Genomic DNA, 14,659 nt, shown 5'->3' with positions numbered 1-14,659 from the left:
GCCACTCTAACACTCCAGTGTCCTGTGCAGTGTCCAATCCCACATGTCATTTAGAAACAGTGAGACACTGATCCAGTGTGGGGAGTGGCAGTGCTCCGATAAAGGCTTGTGTGCCACTGGGCTCTGTTCAACAGGGCTGGTGTGGATTCTACAGGAGAGAGGGGGGCAGAGAGAAGCAGACAGCAGGAATACACACAGGCTCCTTCTTACTGCACTGGGGAGGAGCTGGAGAAGAGAGGGGGTTGGGGTCAGTCTGGGTGTTAGTGGTGCTGTGGCTCCCTCTTGTGGTCAGTATTAATATCTGCAGTGTGTCTCTCGGAAATCACATTAATTAGTGCACTTTATTCACTTGAACACAGAGCAGCTCCTGTGTTAGCTGTCACTGAATCTCTTTATTCCATGATTTGCTGTATTGATCTGGGGGCTCAGAGAGTGTTTCCTCTTTCCTATCAGCTGTGTGTTTTGTGTTTAAACCTCAGAGCACTCTGGATATTTACTGACACCCTCCTCCCCTTTCCCAACTTGCTTTTTGCTCTTTCTTTTTGCATTAGGACTCTATAGATTCATTTTATGTAACTGTAACACCCGCTAAGCAGGGCTTATGCAGAATTGAAATACATAATCACATTTGGAGTCGGTCTACACCAGATTAGTGTGTAAGACACTGGACAGATAAAACAGTTACAGGTTATTTTATTCTGAAAGCAAATCAAGGATGGGATCAGAAACACGGCCTCTTCCAATTAAAAAAGAATCTTTTATTTTATTGCAGATAAAAAGAAATGGAATGTTAGCAGCAGATTAATACACAGCAGTAAACGTTCAGCACCAGAAGCACACTAAAGTGCGCGGTGCTCCTGACTCACAAACCGTCTCAACATGTGCTTCAATGTTTGGTTAAAACGTTCCACCAGACCATCCGTTTGGGGATGATAAACGGACGTCCTGATGGGACGTATTTTTAGAATTTTATACACCTGCTGTAGCGTTTTGGACAAAAAGTTTGTTCCGTGATCAGTTAATATTTCTTTTGGGATCCCTACTCTAGCCATAATCTGACTTAATTCTTTCGCAATTGCAGTGGCACTAGTGGACCGCAAAGGAACTGCTTCCGGGTACCGCGTCGCATAATCCACCATCACTAATATGTGCGTGTACCCGGAATCAGAAGGCAGCACTGGCCCAACTATGTCCATTGCAACGCGTTCGAAGGGAGTGGAGACAATAGGCAGTGGGACCAAAGGGCGGGGCGCACTCGACCCGGTGCTACTCTCTGGCATTCCGGGCAGGTAGCTACATATTTCGCCACTTCGGTGTAGAGTCCGGCCCAATAAAATCGAGCCAGTATCCGGTCCCTCGTCTTGTCAACACCAAGGTGTCCTGCAAAGGGGACGTCATGCGCCAGCCTCATGACCTCTGGTCGACAAGACGGGGGAACCATCAACTGTTTGACAGGCTGTCCTGTGCCCGGGGCTGGGTTTACCCTATACAGTAAGTGCCCCTCCACCACAAAATGGGGATATACCAGCGTCCCGATGCCGTCAACATCCTTACCCTCAATAGACCGAACCTGTTCCCAAGCGTGCACCAGTGTGGGATCGTTGTTCTGCTCCCACACTAGGTCCGCGCTTGAGGCCTACACGTCCGGGATATTGACAGGGGCTGGAGCAGTCTCTACCCTCAAGGGTCCAGTAACCTCGCCCGTCCGGTCACACTGGGTGCCCACCCCCTTCGATTGGCGTTTGGGACCATCACAACCTTCCCCCGCCAGGCCCCAACCGTGTCGGATCGATGCGCCCTCCCACTTTTCCCTCCGTCTCTCCTTGTGCGTTTTCCTAGGACGAAAAAGTGGAGAAAACAGTTCTGCATGGAAAGGGAACATGGTGCCAATTACTTCCTTTTCCCGGGGGTCTGCCGTGCCTACACGTGTGGTCGAGGCTGCCGATATTTTTACTAAATCCTTGTATCGCGGCCAGTCTCGGCCCAGAATGATTGGGTGTGGCAACTTTTCGGCCACCCCCACTACTAGGTGGCGCTTTATCGGTCCTACCGACAGATATACTTTTAGGGTGGGGTATGTCGCCGTATCTCCATGGATACAGGAGATCGCCACCTGACCTCGTGGCTGCCACGACATACCGCCAAGGAGAGCTGTCCGAATCAAAGTCTGCTCACACCCGGTGTCCACTAACGCGTGGGTTTTCACCTTCCCCAGCACAACATCAACAACACACGGGCCCTCCCGACCATTTCCCCATTCCTTACCTGTCTCTGATGCCAGATGACACGCAGCCACGTCGCACTCCATGGCGGCCGGGCAGTATCTGGCGATGTGTCCCGGCTGCTGGCACCTAAAACAGACTGGTGGGGCAGAGGGCAAGGGCGGTACATACTTGTCCCGCTGCTGGTATGACAGCGGGGCGGGGGAAACCATTCTACCCCAGCTGGGAGCCAACCTCTGCCTCCATGGTAAGGAGCTTGGATGGCCCAACGGGGCCGGTGGTCTGGCAGGTCTTGGTCCGGGGGGGTTTGGTGGTGGTCCCTTAGTAACGGAGGAGGAGGGGTAGTTCAGCAAGGTGGTCTGGGCGGACATGAGGGAGTCCTCGAAGTTCTCGGCCAGTGCTACGGCCTGGTCCAGGGTGGTGGGGTTGTGCCGGCGTATCCAGGCCTGCGTTTCGCCTCCGACCACATGGCAAAACTGTTCCATGACAATGGCTTCCCCCATCTGAACCCCAGTTTTCTGGCTGGGGTTTAGCCATTGCGCCATGTGGTCGCATAGCCGTTGGGCCACCACCCTGGGTCGTGTGTTTGGTGGCCGCCGGAACTCCCTGAATCTGACCCGGTGGATCTCCCCCGTGATGTTCAGACGGCGGAGGATAGCCTGCTTCACCAAGTCGTACTGGGCCGCGTCTTCATCAGTCATAGCCCGATATGCGGCTTGCGCCTCCCCAATCAAGCAAGGGCCCAGTTGGCTCGCCCAGTACTCCCGGGGCCAGGCTGCGGTGGTGGCCAGCCGCTCGAATGCCACAAGGTAGGCTTCGGGGTCATCCTCCACCGTCATTTTCTGGGCCGGGGCCTTCGGGGCAACCATCACGGGGCCCGTTGTTGCTGCTGACGTCATCCCCATCCCGACCCTCTCGATAAGGGCCGTGTATCGCTCCTCCCTCCTCCGTTCCTCAACCTCCCTTCGGCTGTCCAAAGCCTCCAACACTGCCGCAAAACTGGCTGGATCCATCCCGCTTCTGACGCCACGTGTGACAGGTTGGCTGAGGGTGTGGTGTAAAAGATCGCTAGACCAGTCCAGGTTTGTTGGTAAAAACTCCGGGTTTTTAATCCACAACACGGGAAAAATCCAACAATAATAACGCCGGGATACACAGCAATGTGTAACCCGGTCAAACAACAATAATAATAATAATAATAATAATAATAATAACAGCGCCGGGATACACAACAATGTGTAACCCGACAAACAAAGGGAAAGAAAGGGGTTGCAGTCCCAAATGAAAATGAAACCAAAACACAAGGACAATCAAACAAAAACACAGTCCGTCCTTCCTCACTCCCCCCCGAGATGAATTACTGCACACAGTCCGGCACTTCCGGGTCCGCGCTCCTCCAAAGTATTCCCGGAGCGTCCCGTCAGTGCTCTATGGACAGACAAAGGGTGAAGGGGTTAGCAGGTATATTCAAACACACAATAAGAACTCTCCTGATTCCGTTTATTTATTCCCCTGCTCGTATACACTGCAGTAAAAATGCGCTCTCGCTCGCCCTCTCTCTCTCTCTCTCACACACACTGTACCTTGCCAGAAGGAACAGAACCCTGGGCCACGCCCCCTTTTGTACGCCCCGTCTCGTCCCCATTGGTCAGCGAGGGCAACCGCCGTCAGCCAATGCGCGATTGCCACCGCGCTTCCCGACCGGGTCTGTGACGTTGCGCACCGCGGCTCTGTCTGCTCCTCCTCCCCAGCGTCCTCACCGGTCGGAAGGGAGATCTAAAACAAGAGTTCACTCTCTCTTTGTCACACTCTGTTACCCCAGTCTGCTCGTTGACTGACAATGTCCTGTATGGTTGACAATGAAGTCAGAATGGTTTCTTCCTCTTTCAATGCGATGCATTGGTTGTATCAGCCTGTGAAAGCATGCATTCCACACAGAGCTTCACACTGATAGTCCCAAGTCCTTGCACATACAGCAGCTTCCACAGCTAAACATCTGGGTGTGTTACTGTCAATGCTACACTTTATCGCAGGAAAACAAAACAGGTTAATTCACCATTGTGATTTTTCAAACATTCTACATTTATTTAAAAACAGAGACCAAAACTTCAAACAACAGACGTGTTTTGACTCAAAAGAGCCGTCCTCAGTGTTTATAAGAAACAAAGCAAACCCAGCCCTTAATATCGTTATTACCAATTAGTGAACATGATTAAACACAGGTTTGTTAAGCAGACAATTCATTATCACAGACATACACTTCATCAAGTAAAGTTTCCAATCAGATATCCCAACATCAATGATTGGCAAATAAGTTACAATTTGTAACCCAAACAAACCTTAATAGTTATTAATCAATTGATCAAGATGATTAGATACAGGTATTGTTAAACAGCCAGCTCATTACCACAAACATACACTTAATGAAGTGAAATTTACAATGAATTATCTAACCATCAATGATCTGCAAATTGAAACAAGAAACAAACCCCACCCTTAATATAGTTCTTTAAATTGCACAATGGTGAATTAACAATGTGTATGTGTGCGTACTCCATGTTTTCACACTATCAACACTTTTCTGAGCAAATAATTTGATTTTGCACATTGCTAATGCTGAGTGAAAAGTTTCCAGTTTTTCCTGTGAACCCCCTGGACTGTCTCTGAGGACCCCAGGTTAAGAACCACTGCTCTGAATTAAAGAGCATCATTGTATTACTCTCTCTCTCCCTCTTGTGGTCACAGATTGTAGTGCAGTTTGTGCTGTTTTGTGTTTTCTTATTTTAAGGTTGTGGATAGTTATTCTCATGCCATAAGAGACAGGCTCAGCTGACTCAGCTTAATGTGAATATTTTCAAAGAGTAAAGATCAGAAAAATTTCCCTAAAAGCATATTGGCATCTTCATGAATTCAGCATTTTAATTGGCTGAGAGACTCTAATTGATTTATATTGTCCTTTGAGCAACTTTGTGTGACTCAATGACCTAATAAAAGTTTAGTCACCCCAGCAAGTTAAACCAGTTGCTTCCAGATTGTTTTAATACATGCACTCCTTTTCCAGTAGTCTCCAGAGTGTGGAACACTCCCTGTTTTTCACAGAACAGGACAGGTATAGAAGCCTCTAACCTGTTCTTAAGAGCCTGATTATGCACATTTGCAAGCAGTTTAAACAATGGCTCACGAAAACCTGTCCCTGGAAGATGAACGGATGTGGTTTCAGCACCTGTTACATAGGATAGCTCCAGCCCTAATACATTGAAACCGCACACCAGTGACCCCTGTGGTCTGGCTGGGCACCTGCGGGCTTCCTGTGAGCTGCTTGAGAGCTGCGTTGTCCTCCAACGCTGTAGCTCTTGAGTGACTGCATGGTAGGGCTGCAGTGTGAAAGGAAGTGGGAGTCAAACCACAGTGTCAGCCAGAGCTCTTACATCATAACGTCACTTTACCTGGTTAGCGGCCAATTTTAAGTTCTCCCTTACAAATTGGTGTACCCACTCAAGAGACTGCTGTAGGCTGTCAGCGTAGTCCAGGTGATCCTCAAAGATAAGGATGTACCAGGGGTTCCATAAACCAGCCTCAGTGGTGAATGGAGCTCCTCTCCAAACATCAGGAGTGCAGGTGTACTCTGGATTATTTCATGTTTAGCTGTTCGACATGCAAACAACAGCAAAGGGAGGTGAGTATCCCAATCCCGCTGGTTCTGCTCTACAAACAGGGTAACTGGTTTTTGAGAGTGCGTATGTACCTCTCCACCATACCATCAGACTGAGGCCTCAATGACGTGGTGTGTGTCTTCCACACACCCATAAGTTGACACACCCTAGAGAAAACCTCTGATTCAAAATTACAGCCCTAGTACTGTGAGCCATGGTTAGCACTTCCTTTCTCAGGGACCCTGGAACCAACAGCTGATACATGCAGCATCCCCCCGATGGAGCCTCCCACTTACAATAGAGTAAACCATCCTTTAACTCTATACTGTCCCAAATAGCCCAGTATGCTGTGACATCTGAGCTGAGGTGTGACACATTTTCCCTGTGGACGCCCACCCTGATCTTTCCAGTTAAGCAGAGGAATTAAATCAGGCTCATGTTGCTGTGCAGTCCTCAGCTTTTCAGCACTGTGACCATCAACAAGCTGCTCGCTCGCAGTGGCTTTGCTTGTTAACCAGCACAGTGGTTCTTGAGCTGTAGTAATTCCATCCTGGCCCTCCTGGGAGCCCTCTGTTACAGCACCCTGTTCTCCTCCCACACTGCTACGGTCCCACTGCTCTACCCTGGTACTGAAACCACACTCAGTACCCAGACAGGGTGGTCTAGATAGAGCATCAGCATTGCCATGCTTTACCCCCTGCCGCTGTAACACTTATTTGTTGGCTTTGTAGCCACCTTGCAATCTGGCCCTCCGGGTGCTTGACCTGAAAAGCCATTGGAAAGCAGAGTGGTCAGTATGTGCAACAAAAGATCAGCCATACAAATAATGATGAAAGTGCGTGACACCTTTTACCACAGCTAGCAGTTCCTTGCGAGTGGTGCAGTAGTTCCTCTCCAGAGCAGTCAGTGTATGGCTATAGTATCCTATAACCCTTTCCACTCCATCCTGGACCTGTGAACGGACAGCTCCAACTCCCACGGTATCCAGGGTGAACGGAAGGTCAAATCGAAGGTAGCCTAGTAAAGGGGCAGAGCCTACAGCCTGTATGAGGAGAATAAAAGCACTCTCACATGCTTCACTCCAAAGGAACGTCTGTCCCTTCTTTGTCAAAGCATGCAATGGCTTAGCAATGTCTGCAAATTACTCAATAAACTTCCTGTAGTAGGAACATTAACCCAAAAAGCGACGTACCTCAGTTACATTGGTCAGCCTTGGTCAGTTGCTGACTGCTGTTATTTTGCTTCGGTCTGTAGCAACCCCATGCTCACTCATTATGTGACCTCAGGTAACCCACCCCCTTTTAAAGAGCTCACATTTGGCAGGGTTTAGTTTTAAACCAGCTTTCTGGAGTTTGACAAGGACCTGCTCTAGATTAGCTAGCGCCTGTGGGAATGTATGCGCATGCACCAGCACATCGTCAAGGTAAATAAGACATACTTCCCATGGCAAGCCTGACAACACCCTCTCCATAAGCCTTGCAAACGTAGCAGGCACATTGCAGAGACCACAGGGCATCACATTGAACTGGTACAAGCCCCGTCCAATTGGGAATGCTGTCTTTGGTCTATCAGCTTCATCTACCTCCACCTGCCAATAGCCACTCTTTAAATCTAGTGTTGTTAAACTAGACAGAAGCGCTCAATGCCTGAAGGGTGTCATCTGTTCTCGGCAGCGGGTAAGAATCTTTCTCAGTAACTTCATTCAATTTCCTCAGTTGACTCAGACCCTAGTGCTGCCGTTCTTCTTCTTTACTAACACTGTAGGTGAGGCCCATGGACTGCTGGAGTCTTCAATAACCCCCTGCCTTCTGAGGCCTCGAACCATGCTTTCCACCTCCTCTTGCTTGGCTGCATTACCAGTGTTTATTTTATGGGTTACTAACGCAGTCTTACCAAAGTCATCCTCATCTTTACAAAATACATCTTGGTACTCAGCCAGCACAGTTTGAAGTTTCCTTTGTTGTTCCTCATTAAGCTCAACGCTGCTCCTTTCACACAAATATTTTAAATGGTTAGGCAGTGTTCGGAGAACTAACCCACTTTTTAGTCTACGGCAATTCTCAAAAGCACCACTGGATGGCGTCTGACTGCGTGAGCAGCACACTGCACTCTCAGCTTGTACAAGTGTTGCAGCTTCCCAATCGGCTAACACATGACCCTTTCTTAATTACTTGGGCAGTGTAAGAGCTATTCAAAAGCCTTACAGGCACCATTTTCAATTTTAGATCTACTACTGATCTTGCGACTAAAATGTTAGTGTGCGTGTTACTTTCAGGACAAATATCAATTAAACCACATTGCAAAGTGTCAGCTCTTTCGCCTTCTAACTCTGCTGCTACCTCAGAGCCTGCCAGAACAGTAAGTCTCCATGCCCGTCACAATGGGGTTCTGATTCCGTCTGCGTGTGACATAGTTCAAGCTGTGTGTAAAACCACATGGTGTATCTGCAAGAGATCCAAACCCAGTAATAAATCGTCTGCTATGTCAGCCACCCAGACACTGTGACGTAAAGTGTATTGGCCAATTTGAAATGTTATCTCACCTTTTCTAGTCGCTGACATCACATCTCCAGTTACAGTCTTAATGCTGCAAGTCTCCGGAGCGCTACAATCTGCTATTTTAAAAACAATTTGTGCAGATAGTTTGTAACTCATGACAGTCAAATTCGCTCCAGTATCTATTACTGCATCGATTGGCAAACCCTCTACATTACAGCGGATAACCAGCCACACGCAGTCCCCAGTTTACCAACACTGAGCACAGTTTCAGAGGCCTCCTTCACATTATTTCCCAGGTTCAGCCTCGCAACCTGGGAACATTGTTTCCCTGATCATTTGCAGATATCACTTTGTCCCCCGGCTTTCCTTCTTTATTGTGATCCCTTTTTCATTTTTGACAAAATCGTTTTATGTGTCCTGTCTTGTGACAATAGTGACACTCCCCAACAAATTTACCCGTTTTAGAAGTACCCAATTCAATTATAGCCTTCCCCACAGCATCCATTTTTTCAACCAAATTTCCTAATACCAACCCGATGTCAGGATTAGAGTTACCTTTCATTCTCCCACTTGCAGACTCGCCAGTTGTCGCCTCATCCTGTGTTTGAGTGCGGTGAACGCTGTGCTACTGAGCCGGTTTCTTTTCTCCAGTGGTCTATTAGATGCACTCCAGCTGAATTGATCGATTGAGTGCGTCGGTGAGTGTAGGAAAAGATCTTCTCTTCAGTCGGATTCTCAGCTCACGGTCCCGAAGCAAACTGATTCATTTGTCAGTGAGCAAGGCATCTCTGCATTTCTCCGGCACCTCAGGGAATGAAAGAGCGAAAAGACGTTGTAGATCCTGGGCAAAGTCAGCAAGGGACTAGTCTGGCTTTTTCCTCCTGGTGTCATATTGAGCTTTGGCAAGTTCCTTCTGTGATCACCCGCAGCACAGAGCAAAGATATCCACCAGCCCACTGTAGTCGGATACCACCTCCGTTTGCAGCAAGGTAAGCACAGTCATAGCATCACCGTCTAGGCTAATAGCAAGTTGGGCCCGCTTCTCATCGTCAGTCCACCCGTTTAGAGTACTCATGGACTCGAAGTGCTGGTAGTATGTGGCCCTGTCAATTTTCCCATTGAATTTACTCGGATTAAGTTCCTGTTGTGCAGCGGGTCTGGACAGCGCTGTAATCGGCCACTTTTCCAAGTGCTCAACCCTCAGCTGATCTTGTTCACCCATAGCCGTATTGTGACCTTCTTTTTGCTTGCTTTCAAAACCTTCCAGTTTCTCTGTGATGTCTCTGTGCTCTTCTTCCATTTTGTTGCGAAACTGGCTTGCAGTTTCTGCAATTTCAAGTTTACACATCTGTTGTGCTGCCTTGGTGCAATTCTGTATTTCAAATTTTAGCTCGTTCTGGCTGTTGAGTAACTACACCAGTAATGCCTTCAGTCCGTTTTGCCCATCTCGGTAGGATCTCCGCTTCTGACAACAGTTGTTACCGCCTGCCCCTCCATCTCAGTCTACTTACTCCCTGGCTTACCCAAGGCAGGTTGCCGCATGAGTCTGGTAGATCGTCAGAGGTTGGCTAGAGACCAGCAGCTTGCTTTCCCCAGCGATGAACACAAAGGTACGGACTCAGCCAGTTTACTGTCAATGGTAGTTTTTTTTTAAATTTATTTAAAGAAATATGACAACAGCACTGATCACTCAACAACACTCCCTACCTAACATCGCAGTGGGGACAAGAGCGCGCCCACAGTCCCGCTCAGTTTTTATATCACGCTCCTTCCCGCCAATTTGCATTAACCAATAGCAAAAGCATAACAATATATAAACGGAAAGACTCACACAACCCCCGCCCTGCTAAACTGAAGCAGACGAGTCTGCGTGACAAAAAAGCAGAGAATCTGTGGGAGAGGGGTACCTCTGCAGCCACGTCCGCTTACATTTTTTTTAATTCCATAGAGGCGGAGGCCCCTTCTTGGGCTCTGGACGCTCGGCCTCCCTTTCTTGGGATCTGGACGCTCGGCCTCCCTTTCTTGGGATCTGGACGCTCGGCCTCCCTTTCTTGGGATCTGGACGCTCGGCCTCCCCTTCTTGAGCTCTGGACACTCGGCCTCCCCTTTCTTGGGCTCTGGACGCTCGGCCTCCCCTTTCTTGGGATCTGGACGCTCGGCCTCCCTTTCTTGGGATCTGGACGCTCGGCCTCCCCTTCTTGAGCTCTGGACACTCGACCTCCCCTTCTTGAGCTCTGGACGCTCGGCCTCCCCTTTCTTGGGCTCTGGACGCTGGGCCTCCCCTTTCTTGGGCTCTGGATGCTTAGGCTGTTCCCTCTTGGGCTCTGGACACTTGGGCTTCCCATTCTTGGGCTCTAGACGCTCGGGATTCCCCCTCCTGGATATTGGAGAGAGCAGCGGGGCTTTTTCCCCCCTTCTTTTCTCCTCACCCTCCTGGTGGGCAGGGCAGCGGGCCACAGTGCCCAGCACCACAGATGGGGCACAACTGCAGTGGCTGTCCGGGGGGTACAAGGGACAGTCCATGTTGGAATTCCCTGGATCAGCACAGCAGTGACACCCAGACTGCGGTTCCACCGGCTGAAGCTGGTGTTGCTGCTCTTGTCTGTGACTGTTCCAGGTTTTCCAGGGTGCCTGGCCCTGGCTCATTCGGACAGCCAACATCACCCCTTGATATTGGGTAGGGCAGATGGCCAATGTGTGCCCGAACTAACCACGACCAGGGCACCACTCGCCCACAATGTAGACCTGAACTCAACACAACCAGGGCACCACTCGCCCACAATGTAGACCTGAACTCAACACAACCAGGGCACCACTTGCCCACAATGTAGACCTGAACTCAACACAACCAGGGTACTTCCCTCTGTTGCTGCTGCCTTCTTCCTATTTCTTTCTTTCTTTTTTTTCTTCCAAAAAAGCAAAAAAAAAAAAAAACGCAGCTGTACTTCCCTGGTCCTGACTCCTGGAGGCGCTGTTTATCCCATTCAGGACACCATGTGCTGCAGATAGCTTGAGTGGTGATGTCAGAATCAGGAAGTAATGGACACAGACAGACTGGATTTACGGGTGAAGCGGAGCGCTTGTTTGCGCTCAGCATTTATAAATGAAAAACAGACATTTTTAAACAAAACAAAATCACAAACAATTTAAACAGAACACGGAACAATACATGATTGATCAGAAATATTATGCTGGTTACAACTCCCAGTATACTTACCAACTGTATATATCTTGATTTATTCAGACTCACGTCTCTCGTCTCTCGTCTCGCGTCTCGCTTCTCACGTCTCTCATCTCTCATCTCTCGTCTCGCTGACACTCTCCACCCTTGCAGTGGTAAACAGTAGGTTTTCATACTTTACAAGCTGAGGGGTTAAATAACTATCAATTATCCTATTACCTCTCGGCTAGTGTTTTGCACGAGTTTAAATATAAATGCGTGAGTCATCCTATTCTAATCAGCAGCGTCAGTCACGCATTCCCATGAGAGCAGGCTACACAAATACAAACAGACACAAATAATGGCAGACAGCTTTTCATCCACCCTCAATTTCTAATAATACATATTACCATACAATAATAATAATGATAATAATAATAATAATAATAATAATAATAATAATATTGCCACAATCCATCATGTTTAGGTATCTGTAAGTCGCCCTGGATAAGGGTGTCTGCTAAGAAATAAATAATAATAATAATAATAATAATAATAATAATAATAATAATAATAATAATAATAATAATAATAAACGTTGTGAAATCAAATCCGTTCTCGAAGCAAATATTTTGATTTTGCACATTTCTAATGTTGAGTTAAAAGTTTCCAGTTTTTGTCCTGTGGACCCCCTGGACTGTCTCTGAGGACCCCAGGTTAAGAACCACTGCTCTGGATTAAAGAGCATCATTTAATTACTCTCTCCCTCCCTCTTGTGGTCACAAAGTATAGTGCAGCCTATGCTACTGATGTGGAATAGCAATAGAAATCCCTTCCCATGCTGTTGTGTTTAGATTACTGGGTGTGAGGAGCCTTGTTAACAATGGGAGAACTGGGCTGACTGGGGAGGTAACTGCTGCCTATTTCAATTGTCTTATTACTGTGTTATTACATTATGGACAGCAGTGGTGCTCTGGCTCCCTCTTGTGGTCAGTGTGAATGATGGCAGTGTGTGCAGCTTGGCTTTCCAGGCTATACAAACACAGAGAGGGATTCAATCAAACACTAAGTTCACAGTTTAATAGAAGAGTGGATTAGTTCTATTTGTATATGTGTTCTAAGCGCTGCACTTCTGTTTCAATAAGTGTCACAGACAGTTCTATGAGATCTGAGCTGTGAACACAGGTGGGACTTGATAGGGTTGGGTGACTCACAGTACAGTTAGATTATCCTTCCTGTAGTTTTATGTTTAGCCTCTCAGTGCTTTCCTGCTCTCTAGGAGGGGCATTAGAAATCTGCCAGTTCAGAATGAACTGGCCCATAAGAGTTGAGACATGGGTGGCAGGGAGCTGCTGCACACATAAGGAATGAAGGAGACCAGGTGGGTAACAAGGATGACACAGGAGGCAAGACAATGCAGAATAAACTGCCTTCAATAACGCTGATGAGCTGCTCCTTAATAAAAAATAAGAATTCACTCAGAAATGTATGAATTCCTCAATTATTTATTTTTATTTAAAGTTAGATGCATTATTTTTTATTATAAATAAGTTATAATCTGAGGTATATCAATATAGTATTAACATGTTTTCAATAATTAAGAATAAAGTGTAAAATTCTATTTCATAAGAAGACATGGTTTGTTCATAGTAATTAACAGTAATTTGTGTCTTGATTTTCATCTTAACAATATGTTCAAGTTCAATGTTATTCATTTATGTATTAATATTAGTTTTGAAAATCCATTAAAACACATCAGATTGACACAATGAAAAATTTCCAGCTGGACTCCACAGAGTCAGAAAGTGTAACTACACATCACTGCAATACTGGGCTTTGCTGTTTGCTGGACTTCTTTTTTAATATGTTGTCCAGTGGATCATAAATAAATCAATCTCAATATGCATACAGTTCAATTGTTTTTAAAAATAAACATCATTCTGTTTGTATATAGAATGTGTTGCTGATGAAGTGGAATCATTAAAAGAGTAAAATGAAAAAAAGTAAATAATACAATTTGAAGTTAAATATGCAATTTATTTATATATACATTAATTGAAAGAGAAGTAAAATGCTTGGTTTACTTTATTTTCAGCTTGTATTTAAGTATCAGAAAATGAACAATGTTCACCTGCAGTCCTGCTGAGGGAGGTTTTTGTACGGGTGTGTAGCACTGTGTGAACACCCAGCTACTGCTGGGGTAGTGTCCACTCAGACAGTAGTAATCTCCTGCATCTTCAGCCTGGACTCCACTGATGGTCAAAGTGAAGTCAGTCCCAGATCCACTGCCACGGAAACGAGTTGGGACCCCAGACTGAAGGTTACTTGCATCATAGATCAGGAGTTTGGGAGCTTCTCCAGGTTTCTGTTGGTACCAGTTTAGGTAGTTGTTATTGTACACTGCGCTGCTGACTTTACAGCTCAGAGCGACTGTGTCTCCTGGGAGAGCAGATTTCACTGCTGGAGTCTGAGTCACAGTATACTGTCCACTGGATTCTGAAAATAATAAATAATAATATAGAAAATTAAAATAAATTAGTGAATTAAATAATGAAAACACATTACATTTCATCACATTTTCATTTCATCTTTTTAATTTCCCTGTTTTACTTTTAATATTTATATAATTGTCCAACAAATAGATTTTTTTAAAAGTGTTTTTCTAAATGATTCTTACCCTGAGTGCAGATGACAAGTGCCCAGATGAAGATGCTGATAAAAGTCATTGTTGTTGTGGATTCTGTTGCCATGAAGGGCAGCTCTCAATCATGAAGTGTTAAACTCACAGGGCTATAAACAATCCCAGAGCACTGAAGCATGTGCTGCCAATGCAAAGTGTCTTTTCTATGCAAATTGTCTTCCTTAGCAGAGCAGCCACTTCTAGTCAAGCAGTGCTCTTAAGTTTAAACTCATTTTCAGCTGATGCAGTTTCTTTGCCACTCGGAAATAAACAGAAAAAAAGTTTTATCTTGCAAACAAAAAAAATAGCTGATAGTTTTCTTTGTGTTGAGTTTGTACAAACACAGCTATTTCTCTCTCTTCTCCTTTCTCTCAAACAATTCATCCTAGCCGCATCTGTGATTATGTAGCTTTGTTACACAGTATAAATGATTATTAATTATAAAA

The 14,659-nt window shown here is 46.3% G+C and overlaps 1 gene segment (V, D, J or C); it reads right to left on the bottom strand.

The window, feature by feature from the left end:
* Window positions 1–13,613: 13,613 nt before the first annotated feature.
* On the bottom strand, window positions 13,614–14,326 carry LOC131705161 (Ig kappa chain V region K29-213-like). The segment is given in 2 exon segments: window positions 13,614–14,029; window positions 14,211–14,326. Coding segments are annotated over 2 exon segments (489 nt in total).
* Window positions 14,327–14,659: the final 333 nt, after the last annotated feature.

Source organism: Acipenser ruthenus, chromosome 35 (genome assembly GCF_902713425.1).
Source record: "Acipenser ruthenus chromosome 35, fAciRut3.2 maternal haplotype, whole genome shotgun sequence".
NCBI lineage: Eukaryota > Metazoa > Chordata > Actinopteri > Acipenseriformes > Acipenseridae > Acipenser > Acipenser ruthenus.
Note: the sequence above shows the minus strand (reverse complement) of the source record. Positions and strands in the feature narration are given on the sequence as shown.